The sequence below is a fragment of the Pezoporus occidentalis genome, unplaced genomic scaffold (genome assembly GCF_034315485.1).
Source record: "Pezoporus occidentalis ecotype Australia unplaced genomic scaffold, CSIRO_AGI_Poc_V1 ctg117, whole genome shotgun sequence".
Classification (NCBI taxonomy): Eukaryota; Metazoa; Chordata; class Aves; order Psittaciformes; family Psittacidae; genus Pezoporus; species Pezoporus occidentalis.
In genome coordinates, this window is record NW_026912961.1 from 2,746,351 (window position 1) to 2,770,373 (window position 24,023).

General features: G+C 37.4%; 1 protein-coding gene across 4 annotated transcripts in view; it reads left to right on the top strand.

Annotated features, from left to right (window-relative positions):
- TLE1 (TLE family member 1, transcriptional corepressor) overlaps positions 1 to 24,023 on the top strand; it is a 75,955-nt gene that overhangs the window by 2,975 nt on the left and 48,957 nt on the right. For 3 of the 4 annotated variants that reach the window (XM_062640868.1, XM_062640877.1, XM_062640886.1), the window contains exons 5-6: positions 18,840 to 18,902; positions 19,818 to 19,892. In XM_062640868.1, the coding sequence (XP_062496852.1) occupies positions 18,840 to 18,902; positions 19,818 to 19,892 (138 nt within the window). Of the gene's footprint in view, positions 1 to 18,839; positions 18,903 to 19,817; positions 19,923 to 24,023 lie in introns of all 4 variants that reach the window. The other variant, XM_062640860.1, reaches the window with a different exon arrangement.

Sequence of the window (24,023 nt, forward strand, 5' to 3'; positions counted from 1 at the left end):
TTAGGTTGAGTAACAAGGCTTTCTTGGTATTGGTCCTGTAAGACCTTGGCAAAAAAAAGAAAGGTTTTGTGTCTGAAGCTTCAAAATACAATTCGGTGCTTTACACTGTTTTATTTTGTTAGTGATAGAGCCTTTGATGTGCAGAACTGGTCTTATGCGTGTGTAGCATACCTATTGACAGTTGCTCAAATCCCTGCCGTTTAAAGGTATGAAAAGATTAGTGACTTGGAAAGCTCTAGTTATGACTATGAGCTTGCAAGTTCCCATAAAATTCACACTTATGGCCACTATAATGGTGAATAAAAAGAGTATTGAACTGGAACAAGACACTAAGGACCTCAAAAGAGAAGAAAAGCTAAATGATTGCTCAGCCCAGAGGACCCTCAATTGAGTAGTCATTGTCTGCCAAATAAAGCATTAATGGCAGGGTGTAAGTATTCTGTAGATATGCTGACATTCACTTTTTCATCAAGATGCTAGTACAATAAGTCTTTCAGAAATCGATGGCCTCTTAAAAAAAATTATCATTAGATGAAGTTGCACAGTTGGACACATTTCAAAGTGCAACAATACAATTCTTTCTTGATGTGTATGTGCTATTTCATCTAAAACTCTTGTTTCATTAAATTAAAGAGCATGGCTGACCGGCTAGGGCACAGTGAAGAAATTGATTAGTTCAGGCTTCAGATCTTAAGTATATTCAAAGACTTTCATTAAGCAAGTGAATTGCAGAGTTGAATTTTGCTTTTGTAACTGGACTCTTGATTTTAATTATATATATATATATTTTCTTTTCCCCCTGAAAACACTATATTTGGTAAGATGGTATTGTAATTCCATGGCAACTTTTTGTCTGCAAAGCTGAGTAGGTGTTTTCTTGGTTCTTAGAAGTATACTTGCTTGAATCCAAAATGGCAGTGAAAAAAGAAATATTATGACAACCTCTTTTGGTGTGTTCTTTTAAGGCAGAGCAGCTACAGTTGTGTTTGACTTTGTTCTCTGCTTAGCTGCATTAGTCTGCATGTTTCTAATGTTCAAAAAGAACTTAAAAGTTTTTCTGTGATGTGACTTTTCCACGCTTTGTGATTTGGAGATTTCCATCTTGAATTTCTTTTTTCTTTTTTTTTTTCTTAAACAACTTTCTGGCACACTGTATCCCATGAGGAAGCCAACATCACCTGTATAGGAGCTTTGTTTGGTGTGAAGTGGATGTTGTTTTCAGAAGACATTTGAAGAGAACATGTGACTTCAGGAAATGTACTGGGAGTTAATTTTAGATGAAATCAATCAAGCCCAAAGGACTAAAGAGTGGAAACTGAGGTTTCCACTTCGACCTTAACATCTGTGTATTGCAAGGGTTTAATGTTCTGTATGTATGGCAACTATAATTCCATACCCAGTAGGCAGTGATACTCTGGGAGCTTTTAAGATTTATGACAGGGCAGTATACTTATATGGATTCTAGCCAAGGAGAGCAGAGCACCCTTGCTCTGTGTAGGCTGCTAAAAGAGTAATAAGCATTTGAAGGGGTAGTACATTTCCCTGCATATGAGTCTTAGATACTATGCTTTTACGTGTTAAGTTGTTGTAATTTCTAATAAAAGTAGCGCCTTCACGTTAAAGACTCCTGATTTAGATTCCTGCAGTGAGGATGCCAAATGGTGTTACAGTGCTGTGTGTAGGTGGTCTTAGATTACAGGAAACAAAAAAAAAACCCTACCAGTGACATTCTTCTGTATTTCCACCGTTAACAATAAGTTCTGAGGAGGGTTTTGGCAGATAGTAATCATAATTCTTATTAAAACTGGTGACGTCTAGCCCCAAGTGTGTAGCCAGGCTCAAATTGATGCTTTTTGCTGGCTGATCACCAGCATGGCCTAAGTGCTCATTATGTTGTAGAGAGGGCCTTTGGAGCTCTCATTACATTTGACAGGAATTCTCTCTAAGGGGAAACTGGGCATTAGCTAGACTCCTGACAGGCTGAAATTATTCCTGCTTTATGGCTTATAACCAAATGCTAGCAAGGCATCATCAAGGGACGTGAAAAATTGCCATTTCTGACAACATCTTTGTTACCGAAAAATGCAGTGATGGGGAAACTTTCCACTGAACAAGCTTTAATGTTTTTAAGGCCTGCCTGCTATGTGGATGCTGCACTCAGTCTGTGTGAAGCCCTTCAGAATGCTTGGGCTGCTGATTGAAAACCCAAAAATTAGACTGCGGCAGTGTTTCCTTATGCAGTGTGGTGTGTAAATAATTGTTATGGTAGAGCCATGTGGATAAAATGAAGTAGTCACAGTTTGCCCGCATGTGAGAAGGTTGACTTGTACTGATACAGTGGGATCAGCCAGTTTCTCTTCATTTAATTTGGTAATTGTTTTGACGAAACAAAGTTACTTGGGACTTAAATGTTGTTATAAACAGATTTAAATTGAGGTGAACTTCCCATACATACTGAGCTTTCCACTTGAATATGTTGCATTTAAGTCCAGAAGTGGCCGTGTAAGGCTTCCTTCACAACTTTAGCTTTGTATCTTAGCTGTGTTTAATTGTTTAGCTGCATGCTTAAATTGAGGTACTGCTCCTGCATTTCAACTTGCTGTCTGAACAGTGGTCAGGAAATAATGTTTTTGGCATATTTGTGTCTAGTGGGTTTTGTGGTTTAGTGTGTGTTGGTTTGTTTTTTGTTTTTTTTTTTTGTTTGTTTTTTTTTTGTTTGTTTGTTTGTTTTTTTTTTTTGTTTTTGTTTTTTTTTTTTTTTCCCTAGTTTCTCTGAGCTGTTTTTTTTGGTGGGTTGTTTTTTTGTCTTTGTCTTTTGTCTTTTTTTTTTTCTTTTTTAAGAATTTCAGAGGTTAGCTAGTAAGAGGATGCTGTGTGTGGATTCTTCTGTCTTGTTTACAGATAAATTATTTTAAGGTGAATAGTCACTTAAGTTTTGCACACCTGAAACAGAAACAAGCACCTGAAGATTCTTTTAGGATACACGCAAATATTGTTTTCATATGTGTCAAGAAGACTGAATGAGTTAAGGATATATTAGGTGGTCTTAAATTTCTCTTCTGTGATACACGGTCTGAGTCAGATTTTTCCACTGTGACATCTGTGGCTGGCAAAACAGATGCATCAGCTGCTAGTGCCAAGATGTGGAGTTGGTTGGGTGTTAAAAATCACACTGTACTTAAAGAGTTGCTGCGCTTGGCTATTCAGGGCAGCGCCTCTTTATTTTCACCAGCTGTGTGTGTCATCTTATGTCATAAGCCAGAAGATAAGGCTTCCTGTGCATTCAATGCCTTGATTGTTTAGGTGAAAGATTAGCTTTTGTTCAGTGGCAGACAGCCAAAGAAAGAGAAATTCATCACTGCTGAAGCAACTGACAGACTATATAAACTACTACAGTATGTGGGTTTCTGCTATCCCAGCGGTGACAGCTAAGTTTCCTTTTGTTTGGGTGGGTTATTGTGATCTCTGTGACCTGCCTGAAGGCAAATCTGTCGTTCAGTACCTAGCCTCTTGTAGAAGAGTATACAATCTCTAAAACTGTATTATGTTAACGAGTTATGCAAAAGTCTGGTTTAACCTGGACTGTTTTGTGGAATAATTGCTAGTGTTTTACAGCAAAGGACAGAATCTTGCACTGATACCTCATTAGAACATCGTGATGTTCTTTAGAAGTGGGTTAAATAGGAGGGATTTAAGGATCTTAGTTAGCTCTCTACAGCTTCTGAGTAGGATGGCTGTGCTGTGGAAAGGGGTTTAAAGATAATTTTTTTCTTCCTACTTGCATCTCAGTTGTCGGAATGAAAGACTTCATGAATCATTAAGGTTTTGGTGGTGTGCAGTGGGTGTTTTAAGAACACTTTACGTTGGCACTGCCACATAAGATGTGCAAAACCTCCTGTTTTCTTTTGTTTTTTTAAAGAGGAAATGGTAAGGTTGATTGGGACATAGTACTTTTCACTCAAAAAGTTGTACATATTATACAAATGTTTGTTTTTTAAATGAGTATGGTTGTTTCAGCAGTGCAGCCTATTCTACCACAACTAGAGTTGCCAGTTTGAATGTAGAGAAAAGACTAATGACCTCAACTTCTGTACCACATTTTAAGGTCGAGGCCAGAGTTACTGTGAAGGAATTATCTGACAGATTCAGGGCACTGTGTGAAATACATTTCTATGTGTTTTTTAGATAACCAGGTTGTCAGGTACTGTCTCCTATGTCAATTTCATATACGACTTGATCTGAAAGTATGTCACAGTGTAAAAACTTTACTTACGTTAAACACTGCCTGATTATCTCTCATTTTAGACTTGATCTACAAGATTTTTGGTTCCTCATAGAACCAGGGAAAGAGAGATGAAACGTGTTCCTCCAGCATTCCTCCTTCCTTGCGTTGCTGGAATGTACATTACCAAATGTCTGATGATGCACTTTATATATTGGTTCAAGTGGGCAAAAGAAAAAAAAAAGCCCTGGTAATTTTTGGGGTAGGAAGAGGAGTAAGGGAGTAAGAGGGAAGATGTTTTGTGAATGTATAGTACCCTTCTGTCTGAACAGATTCCAGGGAAAAGAGCTTAATGCTTTTCCTCCTGCTGGTTGTTACACCAATTCAAGCTATGCATTTGAATTGCTTTTCCTCCCACCCTACTCAAGCACTTAGGTGTTCCTAGGCAAGCAATAAAATTGCATTGTGTCTCCTGTGCAAAATGAAAGAGGATCTTTCAGGGTTGATAGTAGGTCACCATTGGCATACAGTAAAAGCCTTTAAAAACAGCTTTAGGTTAACTGGCTCTTACCAAAAGACTGCACAGTACTATTATTTTAAAAATGATAACAGCTTTGAGTAGAACTGGTGAGGTTATCTTTCCACTCGAGGTAAGATTTAGGGAAATACAATGGCAATTATGTCAAACAGTACTATTTTTGTCTTTTGCTTCACACTTCTTAGTTGGACTCTGAATGTAGCTATTTGAGCAATAGTAGTTTCTTATGTAGTTTCTTTCAGAAAGGGGAAAAACAACAACCGACAGGGAGAAGTTCCCATTTTCCCTCATGTATTTGTCAAAACAGATAATTTAACAGATTAGTCCTCAGGATTACCTGTAGGCCATGGCTTTTGAAGTACTTGCAAGTTGGTTCCATGTTCAAACAACCTTCTGCAAGTATCAGGTTTCCATCTTAAGTATTTTGTGGGGGTAACACGGTGTGACATTTTCTGGGCAACACTTTTCAGTGTTTGACCCACCCTCATAGGGAAGAATTTTTTCTTTCACTAACTGTGACTTTGCCTTTCTGCACCAATGATCATTGTATGCCTTTTGTTACTGGCTGAGCACCTCTCAGAAGAGTCTGGTTTAGTCTTCTCTATAATCATCTCTGTCAGCAATCAAACCACCTCTCCCATTACTCCTCCTCTTCTTGAAACTAAACAAATCTAACTTCTTCCTGGTACATTGCATGCTCCGATTGCCTGATCCTTGTACTGGTGTCACTTAGTGACTTGCTCCACTTTGTCAGCATCTTCCTTTTTGCCAAAGAGCGGGAACACTTTGAATTTTTAATCAGGTAGCTGCTTGCAGTCATACTATTGCATTCTAATATGGGGTGTAGCCTTCACCAACATGAGGGTTAGGGGCTGATGCATATTCAAGAACCAGGACACCTCTTGACCCCTTCTACACAATTGCTTTATGGTGTGTTTCCACCCTGGCTGTGGTGGAGAGGAGGTTGGCCCAGGTGTAGGGCAAAAACCCAATCTTTCTTTGCTTTGAACTTTGTTTGGTTGCCCCTAGTTCTCAGAATAGACAAGTCGTTGATGCCTACCTGCTTTTTTCAATTAACTCAAAATTTGGTATCTGTGTTGGGTCCTTTTCAGGTTGGGCAGTCCCAACCTACACAGTTGTGTGGCTTTCTTTGGTCATCTTCCTTGCTTTTCCCTCAACCTTTCTAATTTTTAACTAGAACTACATGCAGTTCTAAGGTGCAGGTGAACAAGAAATTTATATTATCACATAATTCTGTTTTCTGTATGCTTTGTATATTTTTTTTTAATATTTTGTTTTGTTCCCCCCCCCCCCTTTAAATTTCCCAACATTTTATTTCTCTTTAGACTGCCATGAAATGCTGAACTGCTGGACTTGCCTTTTACATTTGAGTTTTGGCTCATGAAGGATGATTTTAATCCCAGGAGCCATCATTTAACATTGAGGCTAGGGATGGCTACTCCCATCGTGTGAAAACTTTGTCTAGGTAAAATTCTTTTCATTACCCACTTAGACTTCAGCCATTGTTTTTACTTTGAATGCATTATCTTATGGAGCAAGCTTTCTTACTGCTGGCTGTCTTTTCCAACTCACAGCTGAACATGCTCTTTAAGTGGATTGCAGTAAAGGCCCCAGTGAAGCTCCACTGGTGACCTGTTGATGGTACAGTGCTGGAGATGACTGAAGAGTAGAGCTTGCTGAAATTGAATATATTCTTAACAGAACTCTAGTTTAAATCTGACTAAGTTTGAAAATCTGTTATTTCCTAAGGTTGTCTCTTTTAAAGAAGGCCTAGTGATGCATCTTTTTTGGTACTTAAGAAAAATGGCCTGTCCTGTTGCTGTTTCAAGATTCATATAAACAAATTGAAATAATGTTGAATTCTCTCAGTTGGAACCATAATCACAGTACGTTTAAGTGAAATTGGAATACAGAAAGGTTTATAGCATTATTTCATAGGGTAGTAGTGGTACTTCAACCTTGTGTTGAGTATTTCAGTTGTTAGCAAGCCTAGCTGTTACAAAACATACTTTCTAGTATGGGGGAAACAGTTCAGGAAATGAACCTGTTTGGTAGGTTTCATTGAACTTTTATAATGACAGTAGTAGTCTGTGGGTAATGATGGTTTGCACAGTGTTTAAAGACTGTCCAGTCTCTAACTGGGGGTTAGCCAGTAGCATTCACCTTTTCTTTCTATTCCGCAGATGTGTGAACAAATTAGCACAGATGATTAAACTGCAGATTAAAGTTGAGGGACGTTGGGTAAACTTTGTGTCAGGGCTGCTTATCTGAAAATATTTCCTACTTAGGTGATCCAAAGAGCTAACAATGTGATAACAAAACAGAAACTGAGGTTAACTTGTGTTTGATGTAGGGGTTTTTGGTGTGTAGTTTTCTTAATTTATTTTGTTTGGTTAGTTGTTGTTTCATTTGGTTTTTGGTTGTGTGGTTTTTTTTTTTCCTTTTCCCTTCCCCAAGCAGTATTGATGTTGTTTTTTTTTCTGTTCAGTCTTTTCTTATTCCTCTTGAAGCTTTTTGATGTTTATGTAAACAGCCAGTCAAAGCAACTCACTTGTAAGATGACCAATCAGTGTATTGACAAGAACAGACAGAATAGAAAACTGCATTAGGAGGCAAGCTGTTGGGATTTGCAGTAAATATATTACAGAACACAAGTGAATTGCCGATACTGCTTGTTTAGCAGTTTGCAAGGGCAATGGTGGTATGGATTTTTGAATTAGAAGGGAAGGACTGTTCTTTCTCTGTGCTGGAACATCTAGTTGATGGCTGAGGGTAAAATTGATTTAGAGAACAAAGTGCTGCTGCCTCTATTTGTGCCATTTTAAAGGCTTCTATGGATTATCAAGCAAAACCAAAAAAGATAGCTTTCACTTTTGGAGATGGGGAGCAAGAACTGGTATGCTTGTTCAGCTGCATCTTGATTAGGTGTTAAGTCTGTGAGGAAACCTGTATTTTTTAGGTCAAGAAAAAGAAAGGACATTTGAAGTTAGGTAGGGCTTATGATCTGTGGAAATCTGCCTATTCATGAAATTGGTTTTAAGTCTTCTAAACCCCCTGAATTGCTGTGCTCTATGCTTCATGGTATGATGATCTCAACTTTTTTAAATGTAAAACTTTGAATTAAATCCTGGGGTGGGGGAGGGAATAAAAATCCCGTGATTTCTTTTGGAAAATTACTAATGGATCATTCTTTTGCAGTATTGCCACAACAGTTCTCATTCACAACATTTTTGCTTTGTTAACACACTTCCCCCACCCCCCCAAAAAAAAACAACCCACAACTGACTCCCCCCCACCCTGAAAAAATCCCCAAATCCAACAAAGCCAAATCACAAAACCCAAACAAACTTGAAATGTTTACTGCTATTTTTCATGTGTGAGTTTGGGTGTAAGGTCACTGAATTTGTTTTTTTGAATCGGTTGTCAGGTTTCCAGCTGTTACTTTGCAGACAGCTAGCTGTCTGTGACCTCAAATGATGGACATAAACTGCCAGTTAAGCAAACACAAAATCTTCGGTTAACAAGACCAATGGAAAGGTCTTAGGTTTTTTTCTTTAAACTGAAATATGAACTGTAGAATTGCAGCACTAGAAAGGACCTACTGCACCCTGTGTCCCAGCAGGGTTGGCTAAACCAGTGTCATTGCTAATAGGGTGCTTGTCCTATCTGTTAGCAAAGACTTAACAGTAGAGATGACTTGCAAGCTCTCAAGGTAGTAGGATGCTTTTATGTCCTTGCTGTTGAAATGCTGCTTCAGTTACAGCTTCAATCTGCTCTTTACTATTCATTTTCTTCACCCTGGGTAGGGAGAGCAAATCCCTTCCAGAGCCTTCCAGAACCATTTTGTATACTTGCGCAGTCTAATGTTCGTTCTCTGAATGTTGTTGCCCAGCTGATGTACAGTGCCTGAAATAAGTGCAGTACTCCAGGGGAGGAAATGCCATGCTGAGTAGCATAGAAAGCTTACTTAGCATATGGCTTACTGTGGCGACAGTCTTTTTTGCCACAGCATGCTTTTGACTTACGTTCAGCTTCTGATCTGCTGTGACCAAGAGATTCCTTCCTGGCCCATTATTTCCTTTTCCTTTATGTTTCTGTCTAGGCATGCTATGGCCCTTTATCCTCATTTATCCCTATCCTTCTTTCTCCTTTGTAGTCCATTTTTTCCCATTCACTGCAAAGTGAGTTCTGAAGGTATTCTCCAGCATATTCTGTCTCAGTTCGAAGCTCTCAGCAAATTAAGGATTAGGGCAAATGAAGAAATCTTTACTCTTGTTAGTGGGAAATACTTAAAAATACTGGACCTATCATGCATGCAGATCTTCTTAATTTGCAGAAGAGAAGAATGTATTCATACATAGGTTAATTATCAAGCAGTTTTGTACTTGTTCCCACAAAGTAAAATTTTAGCTGTGCTCTGCTGTTTGTGTTGCTTCTAATAGCACTACCAGTGTCATTCTTAGTGTAGATGTTAACATCATCTGCCTCTCTTAGCCATAATTTTTGGACATTGCATAATTATGGTGGTGTTTATCCTGAAAGTACTTCTGAGTTGAGATTTATATCCCTGTTTCACAGAGATGTTTATGGATAAGAAGCTTTTCACTGCCCCAGACTTCAAGAATAGTGATTAAGCTGGAGTATCTTTGCTCCTTCATTTTCTGTTTTCTGTCCATTAGGCACTGTTGTTTCTTAATTTCCTTTCCACTTGACATTGGCAGGTTCTGCAAGGTGTCCACAGTCTTCTCTAATTTGCTTTTTTTTTAATTTCATCAGGCCTGGTCAATTTGAAGACTCTGTTTTACTTTGAACTCTCTGACCTATTGCTTTTCTGCTTAAGCTGCAGTGTTGACCTTACATGACTATCAATTTGTATTAATTATGTGCTTGGTGGTAGTTTTTGTATAGTTAAGATGGATGCAAAAATGTATAGAATTTCTGGCCTTCTCTGTGTCCCTTGATTATATCTTTTCTAATTGAAGGGATTGCACCTCTTTTGTTCTCCTCCAACTATTCCAATCTGTAGAGCAGAAGCTTTACTTCAGTTGTTATTTACTAGTGGCAAATAGTTATGTGCTTGTATGTGTGTGCTCATACTGCCTCACTTGACCTAGTTTACACTTCCTGCACATTTTCCTCTATGTCAGTTAAGAATTTGGGATTTAGTCTGTTGGCACAATTCCATTCCTTCCCTTTTTTCTCTGTCCCTTCCTCTTCCATTCTCAGATGTATTAACTATCATCCATGTCCTTAGTCTTGTTCCATAAAGAAAATGTGAGTTCTCCATAATGCCATTTTATCTACTCCCTTAGTAATGGGTCTTACAAAGCTGATCTTACAAGTTGTCATTTGCTTTCCTGAAGTCTTGCTGGCTTTCTCATTCTTTGCTCTTGACCGCATAATGATAAACTCTGCAGTGCTTGTTGGGTTTTAACAAATTAGTTAACTGTTTGGAGAGTTTCATTCAGTTGTTCTCTCTTAGTAATTATAGTATCAAGATTACATTCTATTTTTCTATTCTGTGTGCAACAGAATATATATAAAACCGAATAAAATGGGCAAGAAATTGCTGACATGTTCCCACAAAGTTTTGCTTGAAAGATTTTCAGACCCTTTTCCCACATAGTGAAAATCTGTTATTTTCACCTTTCTTCTCCCAAATCCTATGTGGTAGATAACTCAGCTAGTTGCTGACAAAAGGGTTGTCAGTCCTCTTAACTTGTTACTCTATTAGTGAGTCACCTGATGGCACCTGAAGCACTGACATGAACACAGCTTTAAGGCCTTAAATTGGTTCTCCGATGTGACAGATTTTTGAAACTGAGCTCTGGATGTAGCTCTGGATAAGTATTGTGAAACAGTAAAATCATATTTAAGATACAGCAGTGTGTGTGACTTTATTGGTAAGTTTAATTAGGTAGTTAACTGCTAAAGTTCTCGTGAATGTAGTGCATTTGATACCTCTTTGATTCCCCTTCCTTTCCTTCCCCCAGATCTTTGTATTAAGGGGGGGGGGGGGGGGTGGGGTATTTTTTGGTGGTGGTGTTGTTGTTGGTTTTGGTGTTTGTTTTTTTTTTCTTCTTCCAGATCTCATGCTTATTGTTGTCAAATCCAGATTCTACCTGCTATTATAGGTTTACTTAATGTTGATAAGGACTGAATCCTGACTGGGAGTTTTGTTATTGACATTGAATGCTTTTGTTTGAGGAACTTTCTAAAAATTAAAGCATTAACTGTGTGGTTCTAGGCACATCTTCAGCTATACAAGAGCTCTGACTTTGGATTGCCAACCTAGTAAAGTAGTTTGGTGCTGCAAGGTTGTATGCAGAAATTTGGATGTGGCTTGTGTAAGGGAGAGCAAAATAGGATGTAGCTTTAAAATCATGTCCTGAACTAAATGAAAAGCTAAGAGGGCTCTTTTCTGATAGGGTTATAGCAATTAACAGATACTGGGGTGTTTTATGCCTCCTTCCTTTTTTTCTTCTGTCTCCTTATTCTTACATAATGTAGTGTTGCTCAGCTGCCCACAGTAAATTAAGTTCTTAATGTCCTTGAGCTAATAATGTGGAGTATGGTGGATAATTTTGAATACCATGCTGCTTCTAGTCACCATTAGAGTGCAGTCTTATTGGATGAATTCCCCTCTTCCTACATTTTTTTTTTCCTCACAAACCCTCTGCTCCTAGCTTGGTTGCCGTAGTACTCTGGGGTGCTTGAGCAAGATGGGTTGAAGCTGGATTAAAGGAGAAATGTGGTGACTTTCCTGTTTAGCCAAGGTTAAGAAGAGTCTTGACATAGTGGGGATGCGTGAAAGGAGGGTTTTAACATCCTGACAACAGCTTCTTTGTTGCCAGTTGGCTTGGGTTCAGCAGGATTTACAGCTGCAAATGGGATGGGCAGTTTTGTACAGTGGTTCCTTGAGAGCTGTGCAGCAGCCTTTCTCTATTATTATAGAGAGCTTTGAAATTAGACATCTGAAATATAGCCAGTCACTTGACTTTACAGTTGAATGAGGTCCAAATGTGTATTAGATGTTTGGCAAGTGTGTATGTTGACTTGTGCATCATATGTAGCTTATGTTTAAATTAGCATGACCTTTCTGTAACTTAAATTGACATCTAAGGATTCAGATAAATGTACTTTAGGTACTGAATTAAAAAAACCCAACTGATTTCACCTTGGAAACTATCTAGTATTCTGTGGCTTTATCATTTTGAGATTTTATTCTGTTAATATTTCTGTTATTTCCCCACACTCCCACTTGCAGTATGGAGGTGTTTTGGGTTTTTTTCATAGCTAAAGATTTTTTTTTATGCCAGTGTTTTGGAGTTTTAATATCATCTTGTGGACAGCTGATTTTGCAATTAAAATGTGTAGTACACATGTGGATCAAAGGAAAAGCTGTATTTGTTACTGATACTTTATCGTAAACTGGCAGTGTACACTGAAAATAAAGAGATTGTTCCTGTCGCAGAAATGACTACTACTTATTGCTGCTTGTCAGATTGAATTTAAAGTATCTGTTGAGAATAAACCTTCCCACCCCCTTCTGTTAGTGAGAATGTTAGTAATGACAGTGTTTATAATTTAAAATAGAGTTTGAAGGCCAACTTCCACAGTTTGTCACAGGGTGGTTAATACGGCGGTAAAGGGGAGATGAATGCGGCTACTTGTGCGAGTCTATTACTCAGGAGGCCTGTAAATTTGATTGGCCGCTGCAGTTCTAGCAGAATCATTTGATTTGAGAGCAATAGAAAGATAAGATACCCAATTACCCAAATGATTTGCAGAGTTAGCCAGTGTTGTCATGGAGATGCGAGTTGGAACAAATTAAATTTTAAGCAATAAAATAATCCTAAAGCACGTCTGGGAACAAGAAAATTTGTCAGTGGCACTTACCTGAATTGAATCTTAGCTTGACACGCAGTTGTTTGACATCGATATACTATGGGGGGGGCTAAACTTTTAAATGCCATGTTGCCTTTATTTTTATTTGTTTTTTCCTCTTCATCCATCGCCAAAACAGATTGTAGCATATTCATTTTAAGTGAAAGGGCACTAATAATATATGCATATCTCTGTGCTCAACATGGATTCAACTCATGAACAGCAAAGTTCACAGAATGCTAGCCTTAATCATTTGAGGCTCTTGAATATTTAAATTTTGAGATTTAATTATACCTCCAACATCCTCTCACCCCCCCAGTTCTTAGTAACAATTTTTTGGAAATGCTTGAGTCCTTCTGTAGCAAACTTCTAACAAAGCATACAGAGTGCTAAGCACAGTGAAGTGTTCTTTTTTTGTAATTGCTTTGTGAATATGTGTGCTTTTTGTTGCCTTTGAAGATCTCAGTGATAAAAAGAAGGCTACATTGTTTGAATGTACTGCTTGTTTCTGTGATTCTACTAAATAGATACTAAACTTTAATGCAAGACTAAAATATACACATGCAGTTTCTTACCCTAGATGTTTTGAAATATAATATTTAACTGGTATCTGTCTTGCAACTGGGATTAAAAAAATGGACAATCGTGTCCTATAAAGATGCTTTTTATCCATGTCTGTTAGATGGAAATGAAAATTGGTCTGAGGTCAAGACATTTGTAGCATTCTTATAGCCTTCGATTATCTTCTCATCCCCACCACAGATAGTCTCAAATGATTCAGTAATGACCAAAATTACAACACAGACCTTTACTCCCTAGTGGGTTACTGTGTTACATGCTGTAAATGGCAGGGAGTCCATTTTGTTCTTCCAGGAGTTCCATGTTATCTTTGTGTATGTTGCAAGTGGAGGCAGAATACAGAACAATTAACCTTCTAGAGGTTTTATGAGTGTAAACTTACAGTATGTTCTTTTCTATGAATTAAAGGCTGATTCTCTGAATCTTTTGCTTTAAAAGAATGGATCAGGGCATGCTTTTTTGGTATCATCAGAACTTTTGGTTTTCTTGCTTTACTTTTAATTATATTAAAATGTGTTCTTCCCAGTCTAATGGCAATGATTGTCAAAATTGGGTTGAAATAGTTAAATAAAAATGTAATAAATGAGAACACATAAGTCTGTCCCTAAGAAGTGGTGATAGAGTGCTTTCAGATACTGATCTCTATGATATAGGAAGTGCAGCTTTCAAGAAAGAATAATAAGCTTTTGACATAAAATGAACATTTTTTTGCAGAGCATTGTTTTGTAAGGGAAGGTAGGAAGGTCTGGACAGCTCTTAGGAGTCTCTTCACTAATAATATAGCGGTTATCACAACACGTTAAAAATGATGTGTTATAAGATACAGTTTTTGCTTTAGATGACCATGGATGCTGTACTTAAAGTCACTACTGGGACATGTATGGTAGGTACTGATTGGGGCAAACCCCAAATTCTTATTGTTGAACTCCTTGAAGCTGAAAGGTGATTAAGTCTTCACTCAGAAGTGAGACTGGTGGCTCCCATAAGCTAGGGCTTCCACCGCTAGTGATAAAATACACATGGGTGTTAGGTGTGATGAGAAATAGAGTTTGGTTACTTGTATTATACTTACTTCTTTTCATTTCAGTGTAAAAATTGGTAGTTAAAAAAATCATGTTGATTTAAATATGGTATGTTCAATGGTGCTTTGGAAAGTACAGGTTGTCAAAATGTGAAATAATCTGGAATAGACTACTGTAGATGAAAACATACTCATGTTTTTCTTTTTTTAAAAGGCAGAAGGAAAAAGTAAAATTGTATATCCAAGCTCTGTTATGTGTTGAGTAAAATTACTTATTTAAACGTGTATTTAGTAGTCTGGCTGCTTTGTTCTCTGCCATTATGTTAAGAATTCACTTTAGCAAGGGACTAAAGTACAGACACTTGAGCTTGGGAATGGTTAGGTCAAAACAGTTAAGTCTTTCATTAGATAGAACAGAGGCAAAAAAAAAAAAAAAGAGCTAAGAAAAATCCATTGACTCAAGTTTATAAATTGCAGCTGAATTCTGTCATGTTAATTTTTAATGATATTTCAGAAAGTAGGGTAGTACTTCAGTTAGGGGTCTAGTAAGCTTGCCATTTGCAAATAAATCAAAAGACAATCATAACAACAGCAAGAATTGGTGAATGATGCATTTTTGCCATGCTTTGATGGGCCCCCCTCTCAGGTCCTCTATTAAAAATGAATGCATTCAAGAGGCTCTGTATTAAGAACACAAACAGTTAAGGGCACTTCAAATGCTTTGCTGAGAGCTGTCATAGAGCTAGGAGGGCTTTCATGAGAGATGCAGGCTTCCACAGTCTGCTTTACCAAGGAGCCAGAGAACACGGGCATTTAGTCATGTTTGTCTATGCTCAAGTAGCTTTCTGCAGAATTTTCTTCATTTACTCATTCTTCTGACTTGCCCTATGTATCTCAAGATCAGCGTTGAGATAATAGCTATGCTACTTTGGGAGGCCTCTAATAGTAATTGGTATGTACCTTTCTTAAGACTTTCAAATGCATGAGCCCCAAATCCAGAATATATAGCTTTTTCTAGTGCTACCAATTACTGATGTCTACTCTTGATTAACAAAGCTCTTCTATCCTCCTTCAGGAAAGGTTTTTGCCTTCAAGAATGAGCACGCGCGTGTGTGTGTGTGTATATATATATATGTATATACACACACACACGTGCATAATATTTGGGAGATAATTTCACCTTGAAAATTGAACATACATTGCTTTTTGAATAGCTAGATTGATATTTAAAGTAATGAAAGATCTTTTTTTTCCCCTCTATTCCAAAAACAACCTCTTGAACTCTTAATAGGCAAGATTAGGTGAATTGTGCATTAAACCTTAATTTTCATAGCTCACTAGAGAATGAAAATATATAACACGTTTGTGAATAATTTCTACTAAACATTTGAAGCCAGGAAACAGGAGATGTATGAAATCTCATAGTGGATAAATAATTTTAAATACTTTATTTAATTGTGTGAGGGAAATACCTCTAGTAGGCAAACTGCTTTTTAAATGCAAGCAGACTTTTGTTATGTAGTATGTAGTCTTTTCAGTTCCTTTTCAGCGTAAATGTCTCTTAACTGGCACTTGAAACAGCAGCAAGGAATCTTGAAATAAACTTACTTGTGGCATGTACATTTACATTTATTGTGGATGGATATTAAAGGTGTTATTAGTATATGATCCTCAGTGATGCCCTCCTTTGGTAAAGACAAACTCTGAAGGATACGTTTTTTTCATACCTGTGCTCAGTACTATCAGTTTACTCATTATTCTGTCTTGCCCTATATGTCTCAAGATCAGCAGTTAGATAACAGGTGTGTTACTTTGGGAGGCCTGTAGTAGAAACTGATTAGTACCTTTCTTAAGACTTTCAAATGCATAAACTGTAAATCTGGGATATATAGCTTACTCTAATGCTGTATATATAGACAATAATTATAAAGTAAGATTGACTGGGAAAGGGGAAAAGTTTTTTTTAATTTTTATCTTTAAGAAAATAATAGAAAACAAACCAAGACACCCCCCCCCCAAAAAAAAAAAACAAACCACCAAACAACCAAAAAACAAACACCCCAAAAAACAAACAACCCCACAAACAAGTAAAATTCCCAACAAACTAACTGATACGTGTTTTGGGACTGGTAATTATTGCACAATGTTGCATTCTCTTGAGTGTGTGCCATCCTTTATGCAGTGTTGTCAGAGTGAAGCTTAGCTTTTTGGGACCTGCCCTGGAAAAATAATTTGACAACTTGTGTATTTTATAGACTTTATTGAAACATTTTTTTATTTCCTTACAGCTACAATAAGGATACTTATCTCAGTATTACAGAATAGGGAGACCTTTGTGTAGGCCATACAGGCCAAAGAACTTTTCAGCAGGAGCCAATTTGTGTTTTGTACTTTAATCTTCTTTCCCCTCTTATCAGCTGCTATGATTCATCCTGGCTTCTGTCTTGAAGGTAATCCCATTGGTCTAGGGCAATTAACTTCTTGGACCTCGAGCATTTTAGCTAAACATCAGCCAGATAGATTGCTATGTAACAGACTTCCTTTCTGTAGCTAACATACCTTGCTTTCTGGGGAGACATACTAAACATGTGAAAAAATGCCCTTCAGTAAATAAGTTCTCACAGTTGGGGTGGAGGAGTTCAGGGGTGGAAGTGTGTGTGTGTGTGTGTATTTGTGTAGTGGTTTTGTGTTGTTGTTTTTTTTTTGTGTGTGTGTGGTTTTTGTTTTGTATTTTTTCCCCTCTGCTTGTTAAAAAACACTGAAAGCACCAACAGAATTGGTAATAGTTAAGTCTGGTAACTGATAATAGTTAAGCTAGTAACTTCCTTTAATTGCATTTGCTGGTAGGTATGTAGTACCAGTAATAAAGGCTATCTATGCACAGGATGATGGATATTTTGTGGTCGTGGTCCAGACAAAACAGGAACTGCTGTGGTACCTTGTGAAATATGGCTGAGAATAGGGATCTGTTCCCCGTGTCCCAGGGGAACAAGGTTTGTTGTAAAGCAGCTGTCCCTTCATTGCCCTTACTTAAGCAGAACCATTTTGTCCTAGGGTGAATACATCCCAGAACTACTTTGGAGACTCTTGTCTCTGCAAAACTTTTGAATGGATGTGTCAAATGTTAGATTTTGGTTAGGTGGAATACTTCAGGTTATGTCAGAGGCATAGTGTTTTACATACTTCAGTGCTATTCAGCATTTTCTTGTGTCTGTCAGAGGTGGGGAAAGAGGTCTTAAAGCTTGCCAGTTGTATTTAGATCCCAAATCACCTGTTTGCTGAAACATACCAAGTGGAGGGTGTATCCTGATTACTGCTTGACTGATGTGTAAGGATCAGCACATCACGGTGTCTTCCTGAAAACCTCAGGATGATGGGAATGCAGGATTTGTCTGACAAGTTAGCAATGCTTTCATCTGACTTTGGAAAAAGTTTTTCTTTGCTCAGGTTTGTACATGTCATTTCATGGAAGGTCTAACAAGTCTCAGCAGGGATCTGTTGTTTCTTGTCTTAAAACAGAAACCCCAGGAAATATCTATATGGGTTAATGATATAACAGACTGACGAGAGCTCTTCAGAGTGTTTTGTACATAGGCTGTGTTCACATGTAGATGCTAATTTTGATTTTGTGTAACTGTGCTACAGAGACTGCAGAAGTTTTTAAGAAAAAATGTAGGAGTTGTGCAGGTACCTTAAGGGTTAGTTATAGTGGTTGTTTTAAATAGGAGACAGATGTATAGGCCTGAAAAGCTGTAAGCACCAGTAAGTGAGTAATGAGAGAAGAAGATCCCCATTCCCCTCCAGAAATCTTGTGTTCAAATTTACAGGCCAAAAGTGGGAGATAAGGCTGTCAAAAAGTGGGACTCAAACACTTTGACCTGCTGTCTTCTCTGCTTGTTTCAGTGGAGGATTGTTCTGTTCTCTGCTGGCTCCTAGCCTTACAGTTTTCCTGTTACTCATGGTTTCACTAATTCACTATTATTGACTATAGCGTTTTCTGATCTGATACTTTCTTGTCTGCATTATTTTAATTCTCTCTCAATATGGATGTTTTAGAAGTCTGTATCTTTTGTCTTCATTCTGCTTTGCTTCTGTTTTGGTATTTCTTTTGTACTCATGATGGTCTGTTTCTGTCAGCAAAAATAATTTTAGCTTCTAATAGGCAGATAAAATCGATTGTGACAGAAACATTTTTCTTCCATGCCTGTCATCTTCATGTTATGCTACTTGATAATTTGAGCAATAACAAATCTACATTTTAAAAGGCTTTATCTTGGACTTACTGGATTTTAAAAATGCTTTATTTTTTAATGACCAATATACAAGGGCCAGATTTGTGCATAAATGTGTATACAGATTAGGTGCTTTAGACATGGCAGATGTCTTACAGTAGCTTACTAAGTCTCTCTCCTCATATGGTCTTATATATTAACTTATATTTGCAGTAGAATGAAGATGTGGATTTTCTGTTACTTTCTTCACTGTGTGAACTTAATATAATCTTGTACACTAGTTAATGTTTGTCAAAAAACCTAAACCACAGTTTTAATCAAAATACTTTTCCTCTATAGACAGAAATCGCCAAGAGATTGAATACAATTTGTGCACAGGTCATCCCATTTTTGTCTCAGGAAGTAAGTAAAACTGTTCAGCTGTTTAAGTGCAATTATGTTGCTTTTCTATTTGCAAATTAGCTAGTTTTAAGATGTTAATTTTATCACAATATACAAGTGTAAGGAACATCTGTTATAGCTGAAGTGTGCAAACCCCCTGCTAATTTGGTCTAGCAAATCTTGAGTTCAAACTAGTGACAATGGCTCAGCCTCATTCATTTCCTGGGGAGAGTGGGAGTCTGTAAAATATTACCAGTGCAACAAGATGCTTTAGTTTCTAATCATGGTGATTAGTTATTTGATATTCAGTTGTCAAATGTGAAGCTAGTGAAATAAGCATGCTTATCTTGTTGACATAATTTGTATCAGATCTCAGTTGTAAAGGTGTGTAGTTAGTTCAGATGCAAAATACTGTTTAAGGTTGCAAACCTGCATCTGGTCTGAATGACTGCAATTGTAGTGTATCGTGAGCAGCTGCTGTTAAATTTTGAAGCCTATTATTTTGGTTATGGCTTTTCAAATTCTGGAGTTTAGGAAGAGTATTTGTAATTCTTGTTTAGTTCAGCACTTTTTTTCCCTGTTTGTAATTTCAGTAGGTTTTGCTATATGGCCCCAGAATGTTTAAGTGTTAAAACCGACACTAGTGTGAAGTTGACATTAGTGTCCTGTCATCTCAATTAGAAAGTGATCATTCGTTTGCCAGAAAATTAATATTGAAGTGGCATCTGGAAAGAGGTGAGCTGGTTGCCTTCAGGGCTGTTGTTTAATTTCGAACAGGTGAGAAAGGGGGCACTGTTGCATTTTACCTGTGCAAGATGTCTTGCAGTAGGTAGCTTGAGTTTCTGCAGTTATTCAGGTGTTTCTTATCTTGGTTTGATTTGATGTGGACAATACCTTAACACAGATTCCTCCCCATGCCCCTTCTTTTTTTAATAGCATCAGCAACAAGTGGCCCAAGCTGTAGAACGTGCCAAACAAGTGACCATGGCTGAGCTGAATGCCATCATCGGGGTACGTGGCCTTCCAGGTCTACCTCCTACAGTGTGTATAACTTGCTTTCATATCTTATTGCTTTTCTGTTTTTAAAATAAGCTTGATATTTTGATATCTCAGTGTTGCTGAAGTGTTTGCCTTGCTGCACACAGCTTTTAGCAGGAATAAAGTTAACAGCTTACTTTGTTGTTCTGTACAGCAGTGCTGAGCATAACAAAACTTTTTGTTTGAAAACTTTTTGTTTTGCAAGAAACATAATGATTAGGAGAATTGCTTGTTTATTTGTAGGTATTGTGTGTCAGCTGATCTAGTTACCTTTGCCTCATGCTTTTTGTGACACTTGAGTTCTTGGAGCCTGTACAACTATTCATTCTTCTTTATTTCTCGTGAATCTTTCATGAATTTTAAATTAGCAAGCTACTGAAAAGAAACTTCACTTGCTTTTGAACTCGTATTGATTGTCTTGACACAGTGTTCTAATAGCCTTTCACCATGTATGTGCTTCTAAATATGCTACTACTTGCTTGTGACTGCTTGTCAATCACAAGTCATTTGGTTTGTATTAAGGAACTTCAAACCATACGTTCCTTCCACTGAATGAGTTCATTTCCCCTACCACTAAGTCTAGAATATTTCTCATGTTTTCTGCCCTTCCAGACGAAGTGAAAGAAGTAGTCGAAACAAGAACCTGTGCTTTCTGATTTTATTCATGTGTTAGAGCCTTGATCGGATTCAAATTACTCATTTATCAGTTTATGTTAATTGCTTGTGAGAAGATGCCCTGCTGGTCTTTGTAGTTCCCTCAGACACTTTGTAATGGTAATTAGACATGCTGCTGTATGGATTAACAGTGCCATAGTCCAATGACGTCTACAGACAATGGAACCAGTTAATCCATCTGTGCTTAAAATTACATCCCAACTGGAGATAGAAAAAAAAAGGGGGGGAGTGAGGAAGGATTAAAAGAATGAGCCTCAGCTTGAAAATGCTCCTTTCATCAGTTTCTCAATTGCAGATCTGCAGTTGGTTTGCCTGTGGTAAGCTATTGGCAGTCAATTAGGTGAAATAAACTGGGAGGGTGACCTTCATTTCCTTTTAATAGCTTTTCCTTCCTGAAATGGGGAGCTTCAGTGGATTTCCATCTTAAATTTTATTCAAGCTGCTTTATTACACTTGACAGATTAGTTTTGCATAAACATAACCCCCGCCCTTTAAATATGTGCTGTTTTTCCCCATTGTGTCAAATTTTGACTGTTACTCAGTTGATTTGCTAATCACATCTTAGAAACCCACACAATTACATCTGTATTTGTCACAATCTCCTCTATGCTTTGTTTGTGTAATGAATTACTGTATAAATACCTGATTTGATCTTTGAAATACAACACATATATGTTTGTGGTATTTGATGAGCACAGATTAGAGAAATGTACTTTCTTGCCTTTTTCTTTCAATTTTTCATCCTAAAGAATTAATTAAAAAAAAACCCCTTTTTAATGAACTGGTTTTAAAGAATATTTTATGCAGTAAAAGGAAATGCATATTAAAATAGATCTAAAACATTCATGCTGGACCTAGTGCAAGTTAGCCAAACCAAATTTTATCATCTCGAGCATGTCACATACCCCGTTTTATAGTCTGCAAGATACAGTCTTCTAAAAGTGATAGGATCTACAAGTACCACATGCAATTAAGATCGTTTTTTTTTGAGGGGGGGGTAGAGGAGGGGAAGTGGGAAGGTCTTTGGGAGCAGGCTTCTATGTCTCCACCTTTTCTGTTTTTCAGATACTTGAGGTTCATTAGAAGAGGTACTTTCTACTTTTCTGTGTCTTCTGAAAGACTTCTTAATGCTGCTGTACAAATTCCAAACTACAAATTAGGAATTTAATACCTTATGCACAGAATTTGCCTGTGTATATGCATGCATGCTAAAAAAAAGATGCATGCTAAAATTAGATATATGTCCCAGTGATCTTTTACAGTCTTACGTGATCAGTAATTACCTTGTGCTGCACAGTAAGTTTCATGCTCTGACATATGCTTGATTTTTTTGAAAGGGATGGTGTGCATCCTAGAAAACTTGAATAACATAAAATTGGGTTGACAATTCGGTGGACCTTTGCTTCCTTGCACTGAGCACACAGTGTGTCAAGCCCTCTCTCAGAAGGGAGGACACATCAGAAGCCTGTCTGTTCCTACAAGCGGCAGCTGCACTGAGAGTGAGCACACCCCAGTTTGCTAGCAGCTGTCAGTATTGTTCAGGGATCTGACTTAGTGTAAAGAACAATGGAACGGCCATGCTGGTAAAGTGCAGAGTCTTTCAGATAAGAAAAAAATAGTAAGTTAACAGTTTAGACATCTATTATGGCCATGAAAGATCAGAAAACTTTTTTTCAGAATGCAAATAGGCTGGGCAGACAGTAGGAGATGCAATCAGGCAGCTTCTGACAGCATACTACTGAGAATACTTACGTACAATAAGTTTTGAGATGGCAAGAAAGTTTAATTTTCATAGCTGATACTCACTTTTGTATTTTCTCTTGACTGGATAAAATCTTCATTTTTGTCAGAGTTTGACTTTTATCCATTCCTTCCTTTCTCTCTTTATGGGCCATTGGGTTCAAAAGATTCCCAGTTGGCTTTCCTGTGTTACAGCAATTCCTGTTGCTGCTGGAAGGGAACAAAGACTTTAATTAGTGGGAAAAACTTTCTGAAATACAAGATGATTTTTTTACTATATTTATTTCATACTTTACATATCAAGATAGTATATATAAGTATATAACAGTGTGTTTTTTAAATTTTATTATTTATAGTTGAAAAGGTGGAAGCCTATTAGATGGCAGACTGAAGACAGGAACTCTGTAGTCTCATGGGACTGAGATTTCTTTCACACAGTTTACCTACAAAGTCAAAAGCAAGTTTGGAATTCGTGTGTATTAAGGATGTACAAAAGAGAATGAATTGACACATTAAAAATTGAAAAAATAATATAGTTGGACTCGGTGAGCTTGTGAGCAGCGCTAATCCTCTGTGTTGAGTAAAAGTTCTTACTTTAGGAAAGAACTGTGGATGGTACTTGGTTATTACCAGTCCTAGCCTTATACTTTTGCTGCATGTTTTTGGAGGCTTTAACTTCCAACCATGGGCTTAGCAGTGTGGCTAAACAACCTCCTGGCTTTTTTTTTTTATTTTTATTTTATGGCACCATTTTTATACTGAAGTTGAATGAGGAGCAATTTTTCTAGATAAAGAACAAACAAACCAGAAAGCTTTAAGAGATGAGTGCACTTCTTAATTCCCTGATACTGCTACAGCTGCAGGCAGTATCCATATGTGGGGTTAAGGGAGAATCCAAATTATGATATGATAAAAATTAGGTAGATGATTAAGATTTAACTTAAAGTTGTTGGGTTTTGTTTGTTGTTTTCTTTTGTGGGTTTTTTTGTGGTTTTAGTTTATTTGTGGCGTTCGAGATAATTTGGCTGGAAAATCAAAGGTGCTCAAAGTTTGTGGCAGGAAGTATAAGGGACAGCTAAATTGGTCTATCTAGATGTAAACAATGCAAAATTTGTTAGATGTGCTTTCAAATTAATAAACTAGGTAGGTTTATGGGTAGAATATGCAAATATTTGAATGGGGAATACAAGCAGCAAACTGGATCTTTTTTAGTACTGCATTTTAGATGCATGATTTTGGTGTACCACTGGGTAGCCAGCTAACTTATTTTGCCTTTTGAGGCATGTTGCTAATGGTTCTGTGAAATATGTATCTTTTGGATTGACAGTACTCTTGAGACAGATTGAGTTGTAGGCCTTGGAGAGGCCTCTCCACTGTTGCATGAGGTGATTGGTTAAAGGATTAGCAAGATGTGGGATTATTTTTTTCTCTCTCGGCTGTGGTTGCCAGCTGTCTCTGGGATTGTAGTGTGTGAAGTTTAAGAGGATGAGGTTAACCTCTTGAGGGTTTGTTCTTATGAGTGCAGTTAATCCTTAGCCTATAAATAACTTGGCTGTATGTTTCATTATAAAATAGAAATACAGACTAGAGCAGAAATGAATGCAAAACTTAGTGCAAGGGAAAAGCTAAGCAGCTGTAACATTATTTTAGATCTCCTCAGCCATGATCTGCATTATGTGCTGAGAGGGG